The sequence below is a fragment of the Gadus morhua genome, chromosome 10 (assembly GCF_902167405.1).
Source record: "Gadus morhua chromosome 10, gadMor3.0, whole genome shotgun sequence".
In the NCBI taxonomy this organism is placed as follows: Eukaryota; Metazoa; Chordata; class Actinopteri; order Gadiformes; family Gadidae; genus Gadus; species Gadus morhua.
In genome coordinates this window covers 25,480,571-25,502,732 of record NC_044057.1, presented here as the reverse complement: position 1 = coordinate 25,502,732, position 22,162 = coordinate 25,480,571, and the positions used below count along the sequence as shown (strand labels likewise).

The following is a 22,162-nucleotide window of genomic DNA, read 5'->3' as shown; positions in this document are numbered from 1 at the left end:
TGCAGGCGGCCGTGATAAACACTCAGAGGAGTGTCCCTCAGAAAAGACAAGAAGCAGCTCGGCGCAGGAGGTCAGTCCACTTTTACAGCAGAGAAGATCCAAGGTTATGTTCGTTCATTCAATGTGTTTACGTTTCTTATGCATTGTTGTCTGCAGCACAGCATCCTGACATGGTATTAAGTGTTCAGCCTGAGAAGAGGAGAGTGAGGATGCAGTTTCTATTGGTTGTCACTTATTAAGTATGTATGTGTCTTAAAGGAGGCTGTGCAAAAACATCAATAGCCTGGCTGTACTGTCACACTCTGCATGGTGTGTGAGTGTGTGTGTCTGTGTGTGTGTGTGTGTGTTTGTGTGTGTGTGTGTTTGTGTGTGTGTGCAAGCCTGTGTGTGTGTGTGTGTGTGTGTGTGTGTGTATGTGTGTGCGTGCGTGCGTGCGTGCGTGCGTGCGTGCGTGCGTGCGTGTGTGTGTGCGCGCACACAGACGAACGTACGCGTGCATGTATGAGCCTCTATCTGTGAGTGTTTTTACTAATAAGATCGAGAGAGGCAATTATACTAAATACTTTATTACCTAATTATACACAAATACTTCAATAAAAAACAGTATGTGTGTGTGAGCTTCTACAGCTGTGGCCATCACAACAGAGCGCGCCCACAGAAGGTGGATCACAGGCCCTCTTCAAGGCTATCTCCGGCTTTATTTATCCGTACAAGGTAACATTGAAGTGTCATTGTTATTCTTGCCTAGCCTCTCTGCAAAGACACCATAAAAACAGCTCTCGCCTTGGATTCAATTTATAACCTGTCAGCCGAGCCGCGTGTCCAAGGGAAAAGTACGACGGGCAGCTTAACACATTACACAGACTAAACTGCATCATCCAAACATGTGACCTGTCTGATTCCAGCGCATCTCGGGGGTCAGGGGCAGAGAGGGAAAAGAAGGGGGTCTGCTTGGCTCTGGAGGGGAGACCGCTGCAGCAAGGCTGTTGTCTCTCCCTGTTGTCTCTCCCCGTGGTCTCTCCCTGCGGTCTCTCCCTGCGGTCTCTCCCCGCGGTCTCTCCCCGCTGTCTCTCCCTGTGGTCTCTCCCCGCTGTCTCTCCCCGCGGTCTCTCCCCGCTGTCTCTCCCTGCGGTCTCTCCCTGCGGTCTCTCCCCACGGTCTCTCCCCTTGTCTCTCCCCGTGGTCTCTCCCCGTTGTCTCTCCCCGTGGTCCCTCCCCGTTGTCTCTCCCCGTTGTCTCTCCCCGTTGTCTCTCCCCGTGGTCTCTCCCCGTGGTCTCTCCCCGTGGTCTCTCCCCGTGGTCTCTCCCCGTTGTCTCTCCCCGTGGTCCCTCCCCGTTGTCTCTCCCCGTTGTCTCTCCCCGTTGTCTCTCCCCGTGGTCTCTCCCCGTGGTCTCTCCCCGTGGTCTCTCCCCGCGGCCTCTCCCCGTGGTCTCTCCCCGTGGTCTCTCCCCGCTGTCTCTCCCTGTGGTCTCTCCCCGCTGTCTCTTCCCGCGGTCTCTCCCTGTTGTCTCTCCCCGCGGTCTCTGCCCACGGTCTCTCCCCTTGTCTCTCCCCGTGGTCTCTCCCCGTTGTCTCTCCCCGTGGTCTCTCCCCGTTGTCTCTCCCCGTGGTCTCTCCCCGTGGTCTCTCCCCGTGGTCTCTCCCCGCGGTCTCTCCCCGTGGTCTCTCCCCGTGGTCTCTCCCCACTGTCTCTCCCTGTGGTCTCTCCCCGTGGTCTCTCCCCGCGGTCTCTCCCCGTGGTCTCTCCCCGCGGTCTCTCCCCGCGGTCTCTCCCCGCGGTCTCTCCCTTTGTCTCTCCCCGTGGTCTCTCCCCGTGGTCTCTCCCTGCGGTCTCTCCCCGTGGTCTCTCCCAGGTCAGGGGTCGGGGGTCAGGGGTCGGGGGGGCTGAGCTCACATGTTCTCCTCCCCGATGATGCAGACGGCAGAGAGGATCTTCACGATCTCCGTCATCATGTTGGCCTGCTTGGGGTCGATGGCTCGCGCCAGCAACAGCAGGCTGCGCTCATCTCCCAGAATCCTTTGCAGTCCATACTATGGGAAATGTAGAAAGTAAGAAAATATGAAGAAAAAATAATCCACAGGGGATAAATTAATAAGAGCATTTGCATTCATGGAAGGACTGCTGCTTTGAGTTAAAAAATGAAATTAACAAAGTAAAAAAAGTTACTATCTATTGTAAGTTCTAGTTAGCCTTAATTCTCTTTTAAGGAGGGACAGTGAGGCCAAGGGAAAAGGGAGATGATGATAAATTAATTAAATTCAGGACAGCACTACAGGGACAAATACTTATAGCCTCGTCCACCTTTAAAACTCTCCGCAATGCCACGACGGTAGGAATGTAAAGGTGGAAATAACCACCTGTGGGATTGATTTAAAGGGTAGCAGATCAATCGTTCATTTAGTCTTCAAATGTGACAAATGAGACAGACCTTCCCGAAAAGAATATTTAAAAAAGTTATACCCAATGAGATTTACTTTACTATCTCATCGTCAAATCTGTCTGCGTTAAAACATAGCTCTTAAAAGTTCACTCACACACACGCACGCACACACACGCACACACACACAAACACACACACATACAGACAGTCGCACATAAACCCACAAACACCACGCACACACACAATTTTCGCACATACCCGATAATAAAATAACATGAACACTGTCATACTAATTACATTTTAAGTTCACTCACTGTCATTCAAAATAATATATTTTATCTTATTTACCAAAAGAAATCCCACCTCAAATGTGAATGTCACTTTATCTGACACCATTAACACAAAAAGCTGTTGAAATATTACACCACTTCAGGCAGATTTACCCTAATTACTGTGGACTACATCCAAATGTCATCATATTGTGCACTGAAATTAGCCTTTTCCTAAAGTTAAACCATCGATCATATGCAGACCTTATTGTTCATGAAGGCCTTCAAGCATTGGATCAGCTTGTGTTGGTTCCGCTTATCCATGTTGTCCTGCCTGGAAAACGGGCAGAAACACAAGGAATCATCAATCATCTGATAATGTCTAAAAATAGTTCCTGTCAGTTATTGTCAGATGCAACACGGAATCAGATTGGGAAACGAACGTCAGATGACAAATCAATCCAGGGCAAAATATTCGACAAAGATCTGATACATTTTTTTTGTTATAAAGTATATATTTATACATACATTTATACACATAAATATAAATATGCAATAAACAGACAGAGACACAGACAGACAGACAGATAGAGATGTATACACACACATATCAAATATATATAAATATATAAATATATATATACTAGAAAGCATAATAGTTATTGTTTTAAAGTATATTTATCCTTAGATATATTTTTTTATTGGATATTCGACATTATACTAATATAAAAATCAGAGTATTTGTGGCCCATCTGAGGGCTTGGAGTTGAAGGTCACTCGTGGGGTGCATGAAGCTTCTGTGGTGAAGAAGGGCTCCACACACACACTCCAGCTGACATGACCCGCTGTGCTCTGATCAACTCACTGTTTCTTGTCCAGAAGCTTCTCCAGAGCTTCCAGGAGCAGACCCAGACCTTCATGGCCAAAGTTGTGCACCCAGCTGCAGAGGAAACACGAGCACACGAGATCAGAGTGAGTGAACGTCCGATGGTACTGACTGAACCACCTCACACAGCACGATTTACAACCAACATTGCATTGATTCATCATACATAACTACTGTGTTATATGATGAAAATACATAACCGTTAATAGATAGAAGACACCACAGGCCCAACACAATAGGTAAAATATGCCTTTCTTTTATTTGTTTTCCACCTAATTGAGTGCAGTCGCGTTTAAAAGCCGACCCGTTTGTTTTAATTCGGGGGATCTCCGTTTGAATCACATTCGGGCCGCATTATCGCACCGGCAAATGAACACTGGTACATTTTAAGTGTTTTTTGCCGTTTGTATTAAGGCCCCATTGTGATGGTGCTCCGTCTCAACGCCAACAGATTAAGCAATGGAGGGGAGATAACGCTGTAATCGATAATGGATCGGCAAGGGATAATTGGCTATAAACCACGACGTATCAGGAGACGGCAAATGATCCGGTGAAGATGAGCTAGTTTGTCTCTGCTGAGGGCACGGGAGAGATAGTCTGATCACCGGCTGATTACACCATTAGCATTACTTGTTTTCAGACCCCCCCCCCCAGCCCCGACTGTCTATAAAACCAAACGCATGGCCCAATTTGAGCCATTAACCAGCCATAAGTCAATGGTTTACCCAGCCTTTTTGACAATGATTCCAGGCAATAACACGGTGCGTATTGAAATCATTTGTATTGAATGCTCCGTCGTAGGAGAGTGAGCCCCTGGCCACTGCGGGCGTTAAAGGTGAGGATGGATCAGGTCTGTGTGATTAGATCAGCTCCTGGGATTAGACCCCCCCCCCCCCACCCCCAACACCGCCATCCAGCCATTAGTCAAAATTAATTTAGCACACGGACCGGGCCAATTTGAAACTTATTACCATCAGACGTGCGACCGCGATGATCATCCCGGTTAATAGCAGAAAACGGTGTAATGGCCTGAATTCATAACTGTCAGTTTACTGTGGGCGGTTTTATTAGCCGTCGTTGTTTGTAACGGGTTGATTTGCGGCGGCTCATTGAGCGCAAACAAATAAATATTTGATGGTGGGAGAAGGATAGCCTCATCACGCCGGCCTGCGTTGGGGGCTACACGCGTCTCTGAACGCAGGGGGGGCGCGGATGCTTTGTATTGGAGGAAATCTGCAGTTACGCGCAAGTCGTATTGAAATGTTCATTTTTACACATTTGACGCACTACATTTAACAAATGTCAGAATGTTACTGCGAGTAAGAATAACAAACTGGAATACGCAGAAATACACCAAGAGCAAATTGATGCCACGGGTTTTGGAAGCGAGGGGGGAACCCTTGTGTTGTTGACGTTGTGCGGCACTATGAAGGCACCAGTCAGAGCAAATGACAAGTCTGGAACAAACAAAGATGGAAGGGAGACACGGTAGACGGAGCACAATTCAGTAAATCCACAATCTGTGTTTATGCTTCTTGGTCGTGACTGTAATGTCAGCCATGAGAGGGAGAGAGAGAGCGAGAGCGAGAGGGAGAGAGACGGGAGAGAGGGGGAGAGAGAGATAGCGAGAGGGGGAGAGATGGAGAGAAAGAGGGGGAGAGCGAGCGAGACAGAGCGAGAGAGACAGAGCATGTGAGAGTGAGAGGGGGATAATGGTGCCAATATTTGTGAAGAGGTATTGGAATGATTACAGTGTGACTCGGTAATATAGTTACATCTCCAGGTAATATCGTGTGGTCTCACACTGTGCGAGTGAGTGTCAGTTAGATGACGTATGACGACCACTGACGGAACAACATGTTCATGGGCAGACTGCATTCCCAGCACCTGTTCAATGGCGTCTATAATATCATAGCTTGGCAGTCAACCGGGCCACACACAACATGAATGCATTGTTCATGCTTAGAACGTAATGGTCAGGAGACCAAAGATGTTCAAAGCGCAACAGGCCTGGTTGATTTATCCGATGTCTGTCGACCGATCAGAACAATGTAATGGTTCAGGTGGCCAGGAGATAGCTCGCAATAGGAAAAAGCATCTCGCTAAATGTGAGAAGGCATCTGAGGACTTAATTAAGCGGCTGAAGAATGGGTTAATGTGATATTGATGGCTACAGTCCTCCAGCTAAGTGCCACCAACTTGTGTTCCTTTCCTCATCATCTGTATCCCACAGGCAAACTGAAAGATTCATGATCTGTTTTAGTCAAGCATTATTTTTTTTGGATGGGTATAATCTCCACCACTTTGAGATGATTGTGTCGTAGTTATGTTAAGTGCTGCAACATTTATGTATTGTTTTGTGCTCAGTTGTTATCGTCTTAAATGCAGGCTTTGCCTAAGTAGAAACAAGATATGGATGTGGACACACAGCGTCACGTCAAACGACGACAGGATCTGTTTGTGAACGCGCGCTGTGAGAGATCTCAGACCCAGGCAAGTCACTCTGTATTGTTGGAGTCTCGTTCTAATGTCCAACATTCATTTTTTTCTTGTGCAAGTACAACTAACTACTGAAGCACTTCCACCACTCACAGCGCTCCATCAGTCTGTCCCGGAGACCGAGATGAGCTCAGTAATGGATTTGTTTACACTGTAATCTGTCTGTCATCTGCATAATAACTGAAGCCCTATAAGGTTTGTGCGTTAAAGTTTCCCATTAACCAGGCAGGCTGCTGCGGGGCCTCTGAAAATGATTGCATCCCGGGTGATTCAATTAGTCAATCCTCAAAACAATCTCTCGGACTATCCGCGTCCTTCGTCTTAATAAACCACCCTTACTCTACGTCAACACCCTAATTCGCCCCGGCATTCACGGAGCGACTTAAACAAAGCTGCAACAAAATGGTCCAAATTGCACTTGGTGTGAATAGGAATTCAATTACGTACGCCACAAACACATTCAGGGAACAAAGTTTTGCGGCGTAGTTAATTGGGAAGGCAGAGCAATATGAGACCACAGAAAAACAATAATGTACTGAATGGAGCGGGTAGGACAGGGCTGGAGTCCTCATCGGATTCTCATCCTCTGATTGGCTCATTAACTGCAACGACTCATCGGCAAAGCAACACACACACCAGCCAGCCCTGGTTGTGTGTGTGTGATCAGCGGCTCTGTCCTGATCGGTGTACACCTCGGACCGCATACAGCAGGCCATCGTGACAATAAGGGTCAAATAATGAACCAATAGTTAATGCAGTCATAAGCAATAACTCAGTTAATTGACCGTTGACTCGGGATCTGGTGATCACTTACTGATGGTATTCATGCTTACTAACGTTGTTCATGTTCAACTAAGGGAATGGTGTCCGTGTTAACAAAGGTATGAATAAAATAGGAATTAATATGAACAGTTTGTTAACATGAAGCCCATTAGTAAATGGTAACGTGACCATTAGCTGACTGTTAATCAACCTTAGTTGAGGCTTAGGTTTGTATTATCGTTAATTGATGGTTTATAATTGAACCCGTATTGTAAACTGTTACAATTTTCATTTGGCTCATTAACTGCAATGACCCATCGGCAAGGCGAGCCCCATCCCGGCCAGGCCGAGGCGGTTGTGTTGTGTCTGATCAGAGGCTCTGAACGGGGCGCCCCTCCGACCGCATGCAGCAGGGCATCATTCCATTAGGGCTGGACTCGGGCGCGCTCAGGACACAGTGAAAGTCATCGGGAGTCACTGAAAGCCTCCATGATTGCCAGCGATATCTATCAGGCTGGACTTAGGGGGTTCAGCCCCAGCAGCGGCGGGCTCACCGCGGCTTATCCCGTGATCAAGGAACCCTAATGCCGGGAAGGGAACCAAGCAGTCCCCCACATCGAGCGTCCAAACACAGAGCGTGCATCAGTCGCACGTTTTCAAAGAGCCAGGGACTCCCGTGACGGAGCTGGAGAGGGGATATCATCAGACTGTGAAGGCATTCCGGCTCGCTGGCGCGCAGAAACAACCAGCGAGGCGGCACTGTGTCCTGATGACAATATCGCTTGTGTCAGCACCCCTGGAAATGTGTTTTTGTTTTTTTTCCCCTCCATTGTAGCCGCGTGACACGGAGGAGAACACAAGCAGAGCATTCAAAGGGAACGCTTGACACCTTTCATGGTAACAGAGCCTGCGATTTCTAAACCGGGGCCCGGCGGAGCCCACTCAACAGGCCTGCTGCACACAGTAGTGTTCTGCCTCCCACCGCTGCTGAAACACGTCCACCCCTTTGAGAAACAGCACACCTAAAGCACAAACCTGTGTGTGTTTGTGTGACTGAGTGTGTTTGACTGTGTGTGTGTGTGTGTGTGTGTGTGTGTGTGTGTGTGTGTGTGTGTGTGTGTGTGTGTGTGTGTGTGCGTGTGTGTGTGTGTGTGTGTGTGTCTGCCTGTGTGCGTGTGTGTCTGCCTGTGTGCGTATGTGTGTGTGTGTGTGTGTGTGTGTGTGTGTGTGTGCGTGTGTGCGCGCGTGTCTGCCTGTGTGTGTGTGTGTGTGTTTGTTGCACAGAGGGGGCATAAGGACACTGTTACCAAAACAAAACAAAACAAAAGAAGAAATTAGGTAGAAAATATCTGAAAATGAAAGTGCCAGAGAAGCAGGGAGAGACGGACACAGAAACACAGTACACACACGGAGAGGTTCAAGTGATGCATCAGGATTAATCCACCAGGGTGAACGAGACAGCTGATAGCCCGTCCAGCTCCCCAGACACTGCCCAATGACCCCCCGCCGAGCACAAAACACTCCAGGAACGTCTAATTATCTCTGAGCAGTGTGGACGACTCTTCCCACCCAGAGAGAGAGACAGAGAGACAGAGACAGGGGGAGAGAGAGGGAGAGAGAGAGAGAGAGACAGAGACAGGGAGACAGAGACAGGGAGACAGAGACAGGGGGACAGAGACAGAGAGAGAGAGAGAGAGAGAGAGAGAGAGAGAGAGAGAGAGAGAGAGAGAGAGAGAGAGAGAGAGAGAGAGAGACGCAGAGTATAACTGAATGTGGATGGATGGTGAAGATTAATTGAAAAGGGGCCGGGGTTGTGTTGTGTGTGTGTGTGTGTGTGTGTGTGTGTGTGTGTGTGTGTGTGTGTGTGTGTGTGTGTGTGTGTGTGTGTGTGTGTGTGTGTGTGTTGTGAGCGTTGTGTTGTGTGTGTGTGTTGTGTTGTTTGTGTTGTGTTGTGTGTGTTGTGTTGTGAGCGTTGTGTTGTGTGTGTGTGTGTGTGTGTGTGTGTGTGTGTGTGTGTGTGTGTGTGTGTGTGTGTTGTGTGTGTGTGTTGTGTTGTTTGTGTTGTGTGTTGTGTTGTTTGTGTTGTGTGTGTGTGTGTTGTGTTGTGAGCGTTGTGTTGTGTGTGTGTGTGTGTGTGTGTGTGTGTGTGTGTGTTGTGTTGTGAGCGTTGTGTTGTGTTGTGAGCGTTGTGTTGTGTTGTGTGTGTTGTGTTGTGAGCGTTGTGTTGTGTTGTGTGTGTGTGTGTGTGTTGTGTTGTGAGTGTTGTGTTGTGTGGTGTGGTGTGTGTGTGTGTTGTGTTGTGTGTTGTGTTGTGTTGTGTTTCGTTGTGTGTGTGTGTGTTGGATCAGAGGAGGGACGGACAGGTTTGATGTGAGCGGCGCGGTCTCAGATCCCCACATACCCTCCCTCCCGTCCCCCGTCCCTCCCCCCTCCTGTACCTCCCCCCTCCCTCACTCCCGGACCCCCTGCTAAGGAGGCAGCTTTTCATCTGGGCGGATTGAAACGGAGCTGGCTCCAGCGTCTATCCCAGGTACGACTCCCCTCGTGAGCGGCGGATCAGGGTATTAATCTGAAGGCCTGGGGGGACGCGGGGAGCCATGCACTTCACAAACCGCGGGAATAATTACCAGGGTCTTTTTTTATTTATAGACGCTATCCATGTTTAACACGCGACGGAAACAACATCAAAACTCAACCGTACCCGGTTGACACATCTTATCATGGTTTCACTAACGCTAAAATAATTAACGATGAGTTAACCTTCTTATTAATGTGACAGATTAACGTGGTTAACTAGTTTACTAAGGGTGTTGTGATCATGGTATTCATGCTGACTAAAGGTGTTGAAATGGTGTTCATGTTAATAACGGTATGCATTATTTAATTAATTGCACTATTAAATAATGTATAAATGAATACCTTGGTTAATATAAACACCATTAGTTAATGATTACCAGACCATTAGTTGACTGTTCAGTAACCTTTATTAAATGTATGGTTAATGCTTATTACTGTATTGTAAATAGTGTTAATTAATGCTTTGTTATTGATCCCTTTTTGTAAAGTTGCATTATTTTCCCCCAGTTCATCAGGTAAAACATTGAGTTATTTCTTATTTCAACCAGATGATGTAGATTCACAGTAATTAAGAAAAACATGAAATTATGAAGGGTTATTTTTAGAGCTGTCAGTTAAACGCGTTATTAACGGCGTTAACGCAAACCAAATTTAACGACGTTAAAAATTTTATCGCGCGATTAACGAAATTATTTTATGAAAAAAAAAAAAAAAAAACTTTTTTTTTTTTTTTTCTTTGGCTCAAAACAAAGAAGCAGTAGCCTGACTGCTATGTTCAAATGACATTTGTTCAAAGCAGTCGTTTAATTGCACTATAGGCTCTTTTTTTGTATCGTCCTGTTTTGCTCAGTGTATATGCCAATGTTGTTCAATAAAAATCATTTGCACAAGACAAGCCGATGCACTTCACCATGTTGATAAGAGAATTAAAATGAGAAGAATTATGGGACAAAAAAATCAAGGGATATTTAGCATAGAAAAATAATTTGCGATTAATCGCGATTAATTAGAGTTAACTATGGCATTAATGCGATTAATCACGATTAAATATTTTAATCGCTTGACAGCTCTAGTTATTTTGCATTATAAATAAGCCATGTTACAAAAAAAAAGTGTGAGACATACTGATTAATTTAATTGGCAGTTAACTTGAACTTGAAGATCATTCTTAGTCTAGATAAAATGACAGTTCAGGTAAAAGATAACACAAACTGACAATCCAATTAATGGACAAATTATCAGTGAGTGCACTGGGCAATGCAGGCGTTCAGAACAACAATGCTTTGAAAAGATCCTTTAAAAACCGACCCATTAAAAGCTCTTGCTCAAGCCCTGGAAAATATGCCGCTAAACAACATCTGTTCAAGTCAAAATGTTTGCCATGCAGTGATTTCGTCAGATTAATTAAACTCATTAATATTGGTAGCAAATATTATTTACAGACCTGTGACATTTTGAAACGCAGACAGGGAAAGGCTGTTACCTAATTTATGTAGAAGAGTTATTGACATTCTGGGACACCAGAGGGGGAAACTGCACTCGCTTCTCTCAATACCTTTTTAGATTAAATTCGCAAGGCTTATATTCAAACCTCCTGTGCTACAGCGGCAGTGAGATGGACCTTCACCCCCCACAGAGGTAAAATAAAAGGTTTATTCCCATTTATACAGAATGTATCAAGCACAGGTCTTAGCATGAGGACATTCTAGAAGGAGACAGGACATGTGCCTATCCCATTGGTAGATAATTGTGTTTTAACACTACTTACTTTCATACGCAGAGGATTCAAGAGTAAAGGACTAAACTCAATTGTGAGTTAAGTTTAAAAAAGAATAGCAGTCACAAGGACATTTACATATCCAGGGGTAAGGAGAGTCCCATCATGACCTGCCCCGATTGGTCCTGTGTGGAAGATTGTGTTGGGCTGAATCAATATGGGATTCAAATCAGATGTCTTGTGAATTATGTATGTTTCGCTCCAGGGCCTCACAGATACGGTGAACTGGCAGGTTAACAGATGGTGTCAACCAAATGAAATGGATACGGCTCCTAAAATATACCCAGTCGCTGAGGACTGGTTTCTGTCTCCAAAAACGTGTTTCATTGCCTTGGAGGAGTTACAGAGTGAAAGTCAACGGTCCATTTGGCTCAATAAGGTCTGACTTTTTGGGAGGATTTTCCACTATACTTGAGGAACGGTTTTAGTTTGTCCAACTTTGAGGTGATAGACAATTGTAAATAAAAGTATTAACACTGAAATATGCAGAGATCGACGGAAAGAGGGGAGTATTGTCAATGGAGCCTTCCAACATTAGTGTGTAGAACACGCCGGTTATCTCTCCTTGACGACTGAGAGACCAAAGCTTGTCTCGGGATGGCTTGTAATAAATCTGGGAACACCAGATCCGAGAACACCACTGTTGAAAACACAAAGTTGTTTTGCTGTGGTAAAAATGACAACATACTTTATCGGTCTGGATGAAATGATTGTGCCTCGTTCCTCGCGGCCTTTACCTAGGGACGCTTTATTGGCAGAACCAGATTTCTGTCGTTCGGTGCATCGTAGTAGAAACAGAATGACACGCGGCTGGGAATAACCACAGAGGTGTTCAATCAGACCTTTTATGAATTGGATTTTGCGGATACACCGAAGTCAGATGAGTTATGCAAGATACCAGTGTTGAGATTCAAGATCAGGCATCAAGAGGCGATGGCGATCATACTAATAAACGGATACAGGCTAAATTGGTATTCTGCCCCTTTGAACTTCAACAAGGACATTGGGTTTACAATGTCATACTTCACATAAAAAAAAGTGACGGATCCTGATGTGGCTTGGGCAGAGCAGCATGCAGAATCACAGTGTGAATACAGAAAATCAATTAGGGATGATTCACTGAGACTGGCAGCGATTCCACCCTCACGAAGGGAAGAGTTGATACTGTTTCCCATCACCATAAAGTATCGGTGGCAGACATCGCTGGCACCTCCGTGCCCGCCCGGCGCTTTGCTCAAACATCGTTCATCAGTGCAATGTTGACTCCTCATCACAATGTCCAATTCTGGTGAGGCTCTTTTTCTAATCGCTGTAGCTATGCAAAACTATTCTGCTCCCCACTCTGAGCCAGATGGGAGCTCATGCCCGTGCTGGATCTGACAACCAATGATTGGGGGCACAATCGTTGAGTGAGATGCTTTTAGTGAGAGGCTTTGCACTGCGTCAACGGTGTACCTGGTACATTTCAACTTCTTTTAGTTTTTACTCAACGTTTACAAGGTTGTGGCCGTCTAAATAAGTGGAAGATCGCTTCTGAACAATTAGGTTGTTAAATGTACAACAAGGATTTAACTTGACTAGTATGAAGAAATATGCGATTAAGAAAATAATGAATCAAGATAATTATCACCTTACAAATTAGTTGTGGACAGTTTTGCAAGGATTAAGGAAGGGAAACTGGTGATGCTCTACTATCAGACCATATTTGGATGATAAAGGACAAATATTTAACAAAATCACACGCAATTAATTTGGAGCCTTATATATTAACCTCCCTTAAAGTGTCTTAAAGAACGTAAAGTGTGCATGAATAAGGGTGCAATAAGGGTGCAATGCCCCATCAAGGTGAGAGAGAATGTGCATAGAGGGAAACAGCCGTGAGTCCATTACTATAACTCTGTACTGCCAGTGGTGCAGAGCTACAAGCAACCCAAATGTTTTAAATCGAGTAGGACTAGAGAGCAGCAGAAAGGCAATACTTGGGACGGTAGAAAGACCCCAGCAACACCATACATCTTGACTATGCATGCATGAAGAGAAACTTGAGTGTCAGCGAATCACATCCATCTCTGTGATAAAAAAATAAGACTCCAGAGGAAATTGGCCCGGTCTCAGCCGTACCGTGGAGACAGCGCGTAATGAAAAGTTAGGAGCCCAGCTCAATGTTGCTTGAGCAGTTCTCGGGCATCTGAGAGCTAACAGATGCAATATGGAAGTCACAACCGGGATTTTGTTGAGTCAGAGTGCAATAGCTACGATTTTACGTATGGCACTCGGAATCCAGAGAGCCAGATAATATATACCAGGTCGGACCTCTACGCTGGGAGAAAACCTAGATATAAATCTTCTTTTGGCATACGAAACCACATCAAGCATCTCTACGCCAATACCAACTGTGCAGGAGATTCTAGATGGTAACAACTGTTACATTTTTATCGCAAGAATTGCAGGAAGGCACAGGTTGGATTTTTGCTGTAGCTGAACTGACTGGAAGTCTGCCTATCAGATGATTATACCACAGCACACGCAAAGAAATAATGTCAGACTGTCAAATCACTACTTCAATAAACCCAGTGTGCTACAGGTAGGATACAGCTAGCACGTCCTGTGGTTTGCTTGTTCCCTTTATTGAGATTTAAAAAATCCCTTAAGAAATAAAAGTATTGAATGCTAAAGATATGAATCATGAGGAACTTGGTGAGATTCATGCTAAATTAACGAACAGACAAACAAATCAATGAACATTACACCCAAATAATAGCAGTTGTTGAAGTGGAAAGAAAAATACAAATAAACCAGATACAGTCTGACGCATCTACATTAAGAATCAGAAGCACCTGTCGAAAATAAAAGTAGACTAAGTCGAGAGTAACAAAATTAGCCACGGAGCAAGAAGAGGAAAATAAAACAAAAATGACAGCTGAGCAGAAGGTAAAAGCCAAACGGAAGCAGTGTAGTCTCCGGGCGATGCCATCTGTAGGTAGATCTGCGAACGATGCATGCCTCACACCTGTGTGGGACTGCGTGAGAGACAGGGAACCCACCACCACAATGGCCCTGTGACCACCTGCACTGCCAGACAGGTGCAGCCCTGCCAACTAAACGATTAGACCAACGCCGGCATCGGGGAGGAAATGAGTCAGAGCTGCAGTACCCCACAGTGAGCCCACGCTGACAAAGGAACAGGAACTTGTGTACAGATACTGACCTTTTGGTTAACTGAAAGAAAGCTGCCAAATGAGCCAGGGTATCGTTTAGTAATTAAACTGAAGATGCTTCATCAAAGTCCTATTTTGTGAAAGTCTTTCAATAATTTGCATTTGATTAAATCGATCAAATATGATTTTGTAATCATTAAAATGCGCAAATTTAACAATGCCGCATTACGTTTCTTAAAGCCACCAGCCCTAAGATAAATGTTGAAATAACGTTGCACACATATCTGAATCACAACATCCTGCAAACACACCAATGCGTCATTCTCCTGAATGCGTTGCTACAGGCTTTCAGACCAAGATTCTGAACAGATGCAAAAGTCTTTGGCTATGAAACGCAACGCGACTATGTTCCTAAAGAACCACATGCACGTCCACAAACAGGTCTGTAGCGTGGGGCAATCAACCATCAGCGAGATCAGCCTCCGCCATCAGGTTCTGTTCTTCTACCGTGCCTCTCGTTGACTGCTCACCTGACAGTTGGAACTGTTTAATTTATTAAATGAAAGTAGTGATTATTCCCAGGCGCGACACAGTGTTCAAAAGAATGTCATCTGAACGACCTCCATTGGGGTGAGTATTGATGGGCCGATTACCGCATTGTTCTGAACCGTCTCCAGCTCACCACCAAGACAGGGCACAAAGGTTGCATTACCATAGCTGAGTCAGACGCAGGAGCTGGCATTCCCTTTGTGTTGTGATCCATGACAATTAGGTGCATTCATATTAATTAGGAGGAGCCTTATTGGCGCGTTTAAGCCTTCCTTCCCTGTGAGTGCGAGGAGGGGGCAGTCTCCCTCCAGCGAACAGCAGGCTCATCCCAGGGTAGTGCTGTCGTCTCCGACCAGACCTGGCATTCTGCAGGGTGTTGTGCACCTCGACGGAGTATTTGCTCCTTCGCTGGGTGGTCAAAGGTTCAGTTATTTGAAAACACCCAGAGGGCAGTCCTGGCCTCCTTTGCATCCCCATGGCACCCACTGGCCTTTCTGAGTGGAAAGGCTAGCTCGACTCCCCACAGCTAAGTGAGTCCTGACTTCCACACGCTGCCATCAATCATCCGGAAGGACCACATTTTGTATCAGGTTCAGTGGCGGTCATTTATAACATAGTATAATTATATGTGGAGCAACACTAGAATGTTACTAACAGATTCAACGTTATTTTGCATTGCACAGGTTCTTCTTTTTTTTTTTACAGAACAAACAAAAATAAATAGAAATAATGAACAATACCTATGTTTTTACTGTATTAACCATCTATTTATTCATGAAAAGGAGGGCACGATTGTTTGCTTGCTAGGGGGAAAACAACCTCCCCCCAAAAGCACATTGGCTGTGAATTAATTCTACGTAATCCTGTTTACCAAATGGGGAAATATATAAACGTATCCAGTAGTATCTCTGGGGCCTGCCGCGCGCTCTGCCTGCCTGCCGCTGCGCTGCCAGTTTAGTGTGCACTCCGGCCGCGTTAAGGACTCTGTGCGTGCCTTTCATCTCCCAAACACTCCTCCTGCCCCGAGCGTCGAGGCACGTTGAGGCGCCTCTCGGAGAGCGGACCGGTCCGGACTAATAACCCGGACTGTCGGAGGGCTCTCTCTCTCTCTCTCTCTCTCTCTCTCTCTCTCTCTCTCTCTCTCTCTCTCTCTCTCTCTCTCTCTCTCTCTCTCTCTCTCTCTCTCTCTCTCTCTCTCGGGCCGGTGAGAGACGGGCTCCCCAGGTCGACTCCTCCTTCAGGATCATTTGAAGATACTGAATAATACAGATTGGATTGAGCTCCACGTTGAGCGCTGTAAAGAGGGAGGCGGGCAGGAGGGGGCAGTACAGGGCAGTAGAGGGCAGTATGGGGGCAGTAGAGGGCAGTAGGGGGCAGTAGTGGCCAGTAGGGGGCAGTAGGGGGGCAGTAGGGGGGCAGTAGGGGGCAGTAGGGGGCAGTAGGGCGGCAGTAGGGGGCAGTAGCGGGCAGTAGCGGCCAGTAGGGGGCAGTAGTGGCCAGTAGGGGGCAGTAGGGGGCAGTAGTGGGCAGTAGGGGGCAGTAGGGGGCAGTAGGGGCAGTAGGGGGCAGTAGGGGGCAGTAGTGGGCAGTAGGGCGGTGGTGGTGGCTGGAGCGTGTCCGGCCTGCTTGGCCCTTCCTTGGATGAGAGCCATGTGCTCATTGAGGTGTCAGAAGAATGGCTGGCTCTCTGATGTGGGGAGGCGGACTTCCTATCTATTAGAGCCTAATGGACAGAGCGGTGTGGGATGACAGATGTGCTCCCAGTGACTCTGAGCCTGGACTCATTTTGTCCGCCGCACCATTGGCTATGCTTGCTTAACAGGCTGCGCCACAAGCTATTCTTGTTGAACCATGCCCATCGCTCCGTGCGGAACAGGCCCTACGAGGTACGTCGGGCCAATTAGTAACAGGCGGGATCCAACGGACCAACTTTCTGCGATTAAAGTGGATGACATCTTGCGGAACTTGAGTTCAGAGACTAAGTTTGTGGGGAAACAGATGAAAGAACAAACAAAAACAAACCGGGAACAATTCCCGGAACAAGTACACAACACGAGATGAAGCGACCGCGGGGATTGGCGCGCACACAAGAGGCTTTTTGATGGGGGAGAACGTGCACGTCCCTCCAACCCGCCTGATGTGACGTTCTGCGTTCCAGAACCCCAACGCCCAACCTTCTACACGTCGGCAGGACCGTGCGGAGGCCCGCGTGTACATCATTCGACGAGCCACGAAACTGGATTTAAAATAAGCTGAATAAGGATGCAATTAAAAAACACAATTAAAAGTAATACACCCCTGGGACCGGGAGAGCTTTGGCGGAGGTGTGGTGTTGGTGATGTGATGAGGCTCTGCTAATCAGCCATCTTACTGGGGTACTCTGGCACGCAGACCGCCGCGTTCGGTTACGAACACGAAACACTGGCAGGTGAGCTCGCTCTCCAGGAGATCAAATGATTTACAGTCAGTGGAGGCACTCGGCACGGACACACAATAACAACGTCTGATAGAGCTTTCAGGGAGGTTAAACAACGCTGACCCAGTAGACCATGGAAACCGACCACTGCACTGGTTCCATTGTTTTGGACCCGTCTTAAACACCTTACCCTTTCACCAACAAAAATGAACCCAATGAAAATGGATATAGATGACGGATGTGCATGTGATTTGGTGCGAACGTTGAATGGGTGTTCCGAATACTTCTCATGAGAAACATGGACTTGTGTTTCACCCCATGATGTTTGACACTCATTGTAGATTTCAGATTGGCATTCAAATTGGAATTATTAAGGCACCTGTACTTGTAAACTGCTTCATGGCCCATGACAAACCATCCCAAAGGAGAAAGAGGACGCAGAACACAGGACCACAGCAGGTACACCTGCGCCCGAGCTGGGGAGGCAGTGTGTGTGTGTGCGTGTGCACGTGTGCGCGTGTGTGAGTGTGCGCGTGCGGAGGCCGGCTGCACTGACCTGACGGGGTTGCTGGTGAGAGAGACTCTGAGGGATTCCAGACAATTAAGCAGCTTATCCTCTGTGATGCCGGAGCGCAGCTCGTGGACGTACTCCTGGGACGACAGCGTGCTCTCGTGCTTGCTGTTCCTCAGACCGCCCTGTGAACCAAAGACAAGGAGAGCAACTGTCAGATTAATGAAGACCTACCATAGCAGCCCAAAGGGGGGGAGGGGGGAGTTCAATTCAACGCTCTGGCTTCCACCACAACACACCAAGCCCGGAGTGGGAAATGTTTTCTGTAGTTTGCGGTGGTTTAAAGTTGTGCCTCACATCACGAAACCGTGCAAAATGGACCAGATGGATGAAATGGACTAGAAAGCACGAGTGAAGGAGTGCGCAAGAATCTCCTAATTATCACAAAAAAGGCTCGGGGAAAAGTGCCACTCCGATGACACACAAAGCCAACCTTGGTTATGGATGAATGGAGAAACAGAAAAGCGCGTACAGATGTGTGTGTGTGTGGTAAATGAGGCAGATTTGAGTAATGCATGCTTTCCATTAGGGCTGTTTGGGTGGCGTCGGAGAGTTCCACCGGCTCTCTGGGAGCCGAGTGCGCAGACATCAGTTTACAGGGAGGTAACCTTAAGTAGCTCAGCATGAACTACAGTAAGTAGACAAGAGGGCGAAAACAAGAGAAAAGCAAGAGAAAGCAGCCTACCGAGGATGATTCGGACCTGGCTCAGGGTCCTGTTTGGTGAGCGAATCGTGCCGATAGGCATTTGAGTAGCTCATAAGCAAACCAATATATATACACCAGCAGGTGTATATATATTGTTCCTCCTCGTGGTGCCTTGGATCAACATCACCATCAGCCCGTTTACTGTATAATTGTTTGCCTGAAATCTCCACCTTGTGTCTGCAGGGGGTCGATGATATGGAACAAATGAGACATGGGGAGGAAACTACTTCTGACAAGGAAGGCCGCCATGTGAAATTGGCTTTGTGTTATTACATTTGGATTCGGCGCACAGCCTAGAAAGCCCAAGGTAGAGGAATATACGTTTAGAAAATCTGCAGAAGTGCAAGCAGAAGCTAATTGAACGAGGTCGCCCCGGTGAGCGATCTGTTACCATCATATATAACATGACCTGACCTAGTTCCTCCCCACAAGTTGGGGGCGGGCCACTTGGAAAAGTGAGTGCAGAAGATGAGTCAAAGAACAACAAACAAATGTAAATGTGAGTCAGATCGGGAAATTAATCAGCATCTCCGTAGGGATCCGTCTGGGTATGCACCTCTCCTCCCCTCTGACGGTGAGATGAGATGATTCACAGAGATGATTCACAATGCTATACTTCATTTCCAGGTTCTCTGGTCTATGTCCGCTCTGCAGACAGTAATGGCATTGAGGACTGCTGTGTGTGTGTGTGTGTGTGTGTGTGTGTGTGTGTGTGTGTGTGTGTGTGTGTGTGTGTGTGTGTGTGTGTGTGTGTGTGTGTGTGTGTGTGTGTGTGTGTGTGTGTGTGTGTGTGTGTGTGTGTGGACTCGATCATACCTGGCTCTATTCTCTCCTCCTAGCGTGGATGGCCAGGAGGAGAGCAGAGAGATATGAGAGGGGAGAGAATCATTTTCATTACCGTCTGTTCATCTCTCAAAGCTCCCTTTAATCTTCTCCAGCCCTGCTCCCTTTGAAACTGTCCCCTGCCCGCTATTTCTACCGGTTTGATAAACAGATACGAGGGCAGTGGCGTCTCACATGGAGACGGACACGATGAAGAGGAGAGCGAGGGAGGCAGAGCGAGGCCACAGGCAGACCCTGGGATTGGTCGATAGACCGACGGACATGAGAAAGAAACCTTTGCAAAGAAGTATTGGTCTTGAGTGAAGTCAAGAGGCTGTTCTAGTTTCGCTAAATGTATGTTCAAATGCTGAGAGAGACTTCAGATTTGAATTTCCCTGCTGTCTATCAAAAGAAAATCATTTTTAACACGCATGGCTCACAGCACCAATAATTAAACCAATAAAAACTACAAACAGCAATTTACCACAAACAAAAAAAAAACGAGACCGGGTGTGGGTCAAGTACAGATCTACAGTGAACTTCATTATTTTGCAAGATGTATACGTATAGACACTTTTACACCATATATATATGGTGTAAAAGTGTCCTTGCTCTTGGTCAGGGATGCCTACAGCTAGACCGTCTCCAGATCCGGGCTAACTGCTCAGTTACCACGCATGCTAATCATAATGTAAAGCCATCCCATCAGGCTCTGCATGATGAATAATGGATTGACAGCGTGGCGTTATCACAGCCAGACCTATGAACGAACACACCAGGCTCTGGAGGATTCCAATTGATCTTTGTTTTGCACGGCTGTGAGTGCCTATGTGTGCGTCTCAGGGGACTCTCTCGTCGGAGTGGGCCTGTTGACGTGCTCCAGGGAGACCCCCGACTGTACGTTTCCACTGCATCTCCTGGCCCCCTACCTAAAGATATGACCGCCCGTTGCATCACGTTGCATCAAGCTGGGCTGAGGGGAGGAGAGGGGATCCACTGCATGCCTAGGATGTTTTATTTAATTCCTTCTCCTCTCCTCTCGGCGTTCCCATCATGCGGAGAGCCGTGTCCAGCAGAACTCCATTTCGAGTTTCACTTTGTGCGTTGACCTTTAGCTCTGGAAACCAAAGACGCTGACCAAATGCTCCCTGATGCTTCAGGGAGCATTTGGAGCATTTCCCCGCACACCACCCCACATCGCGGGCGGATCAGATGGACGGATCAGCGTTTCACCACAGAGAAGGCAGCGGAGCGACCATCTGGAGAAGGCCGGGAGGCTGATGAGGGCTACTGGGAGGGAGTTTGTTCACATGATAGATTGCTCTTTGCTGTGTACTTTGGTTCTCTGCCTTTGTTTATTTCCAACTGCCGTTACATCATTGCTTCGGTCTTTCGGCGCACCATTCTCCGCTTGTTTTTCTCTGTGTATGTTCATCTGTCTTTCTGTCTTTAATTGCTTTCCTTTTCTTTGACGTTTTCCTCCACGCAACTCAACTTTATTTACACAGCAACTTTGGTACGACCAAGCGGCCCAAATTGCTTCACAGAGCGGGATTATTCATCTCCCTAACGTTTCATTCGGTTTCCCCGTCTGAAGCACTTGAATTGTGTTCCTCTGCGTCGCACATTCCTCCACAAGCATCACACGCTCTCCTGGTGCTCAGAGACGAGAACGACGTGAGGCTGCTGAGAGAAAGCCGGGCGTGCGCTCAGTGCAGCGTGTGAGCACCAGCGAGAAAGTACAGTGCGCTCCCACGGGAAGGGAAAAACAGTAGAGAGAGAGGTGGATAAAGGGTGGGTAATAAAGAGAGAGAGAGAGAGAGAGAGAGAGAGAGAGAGAGAGAGAGAGAGAGAGAGAGAGAGAGAGAGGTGGATAAAGGGTGGGTAACCTACAGAGAGAGAGAGCTGGATAAAGGTTGGGTAATATACAGAGAGAGAGACTGAGAGAGTGAGAAAGAGATACAAGAGAGATCACACACACACACACACACACACACACACACACACACACACACACACACACACACACACACACACACACACACACACACACACACACACAGAGAGAGAGAGAGAGAGAGAGAGAAAGAGAGAGAGAGAGAGAGAGAGAGAGAGAGAGAGAGAGAGAGAGAGAGAGAGAGAGAGAGAGAGAGAGAGAGAGAAAACCAGAGAGAAAGAGAGAGATACCAAAGAGACAGAGAGAGATACCAAAGAGACAAAAGAGAGAGAGAGAGAGAGAGAGAGAGAGAGAGAGAGAGAGAGAGAGAGAGAGAGAGAGAGAGAGAGAGAGAGAGAGAGAGAGAGAGAGAGAGAGAGAGAGAGAGAGAGAGAGAGAGAGAGAGAGAGAGAGAGAGAGAGAGGAAGGTAGCATGATGAACCATCTGGGGCCAGGGCAGCCTCAGCAGTGGGACAGCAGCAGCCTTTTGACCACTGCCCTGAGCCTCATCTCCAGCCGTTTATTGAATCCCCTATTTGTCGATAACTGTATTTTCAGCCAAAGAAAACAGTGCTGGGAGCAATTACTTCAGCGGGGTCTGTCAATTTCATTTTAGGGGGTTAGGGGGAGCGCAGAGGCTATTTCCGGCCCTCGCCTAACACTCTCTCTCACACTCCCTCTCGCTCTCTCTAACACTCCCTCCCGCTCTCTCTAACACTCCCTCTCGCTCTCTCTCACACTCTGCTTCTAACTCTCTCTCTCCCCCTCTTTCCCTCGCTCTCTCTCCCCATCCATCTCGCCCCATCTCCAAACGCGGCAGAGAGCGAGAGAGAGCGGGGGAGAGCGCTGGAG

The 22,162-nt window shown here is 47.1% G+C and overlaps 1 protein-coding gene across 1 annotated transcript in view; it reads right to left on the bottom strand.

Annotated features, from left to right (window-relative positions):
• diaph2 (diaphanous-related formin 2) overlaps positions 1–22,162 on the bottom strand; it is a gene marked incomplete in the record, with an annotated part of 364,953 nt that overhangs the window by 245,274 nt on the left and 97,517 nt on the right. Inside the window, 4 exon segments of the mRNA XM_030368457.1 lie at positions 1,896–2,032; positions 2,916–2,985; positions 3,517–3,591; positions 17,832–17,971. Of these exon segments, the coding sequence (XP_030224317.1) occupies positions 1,896–2,032; positions 2,916–2,985; positions 3,517–3,591; positions 17,832–17,971 (422 nt within the window).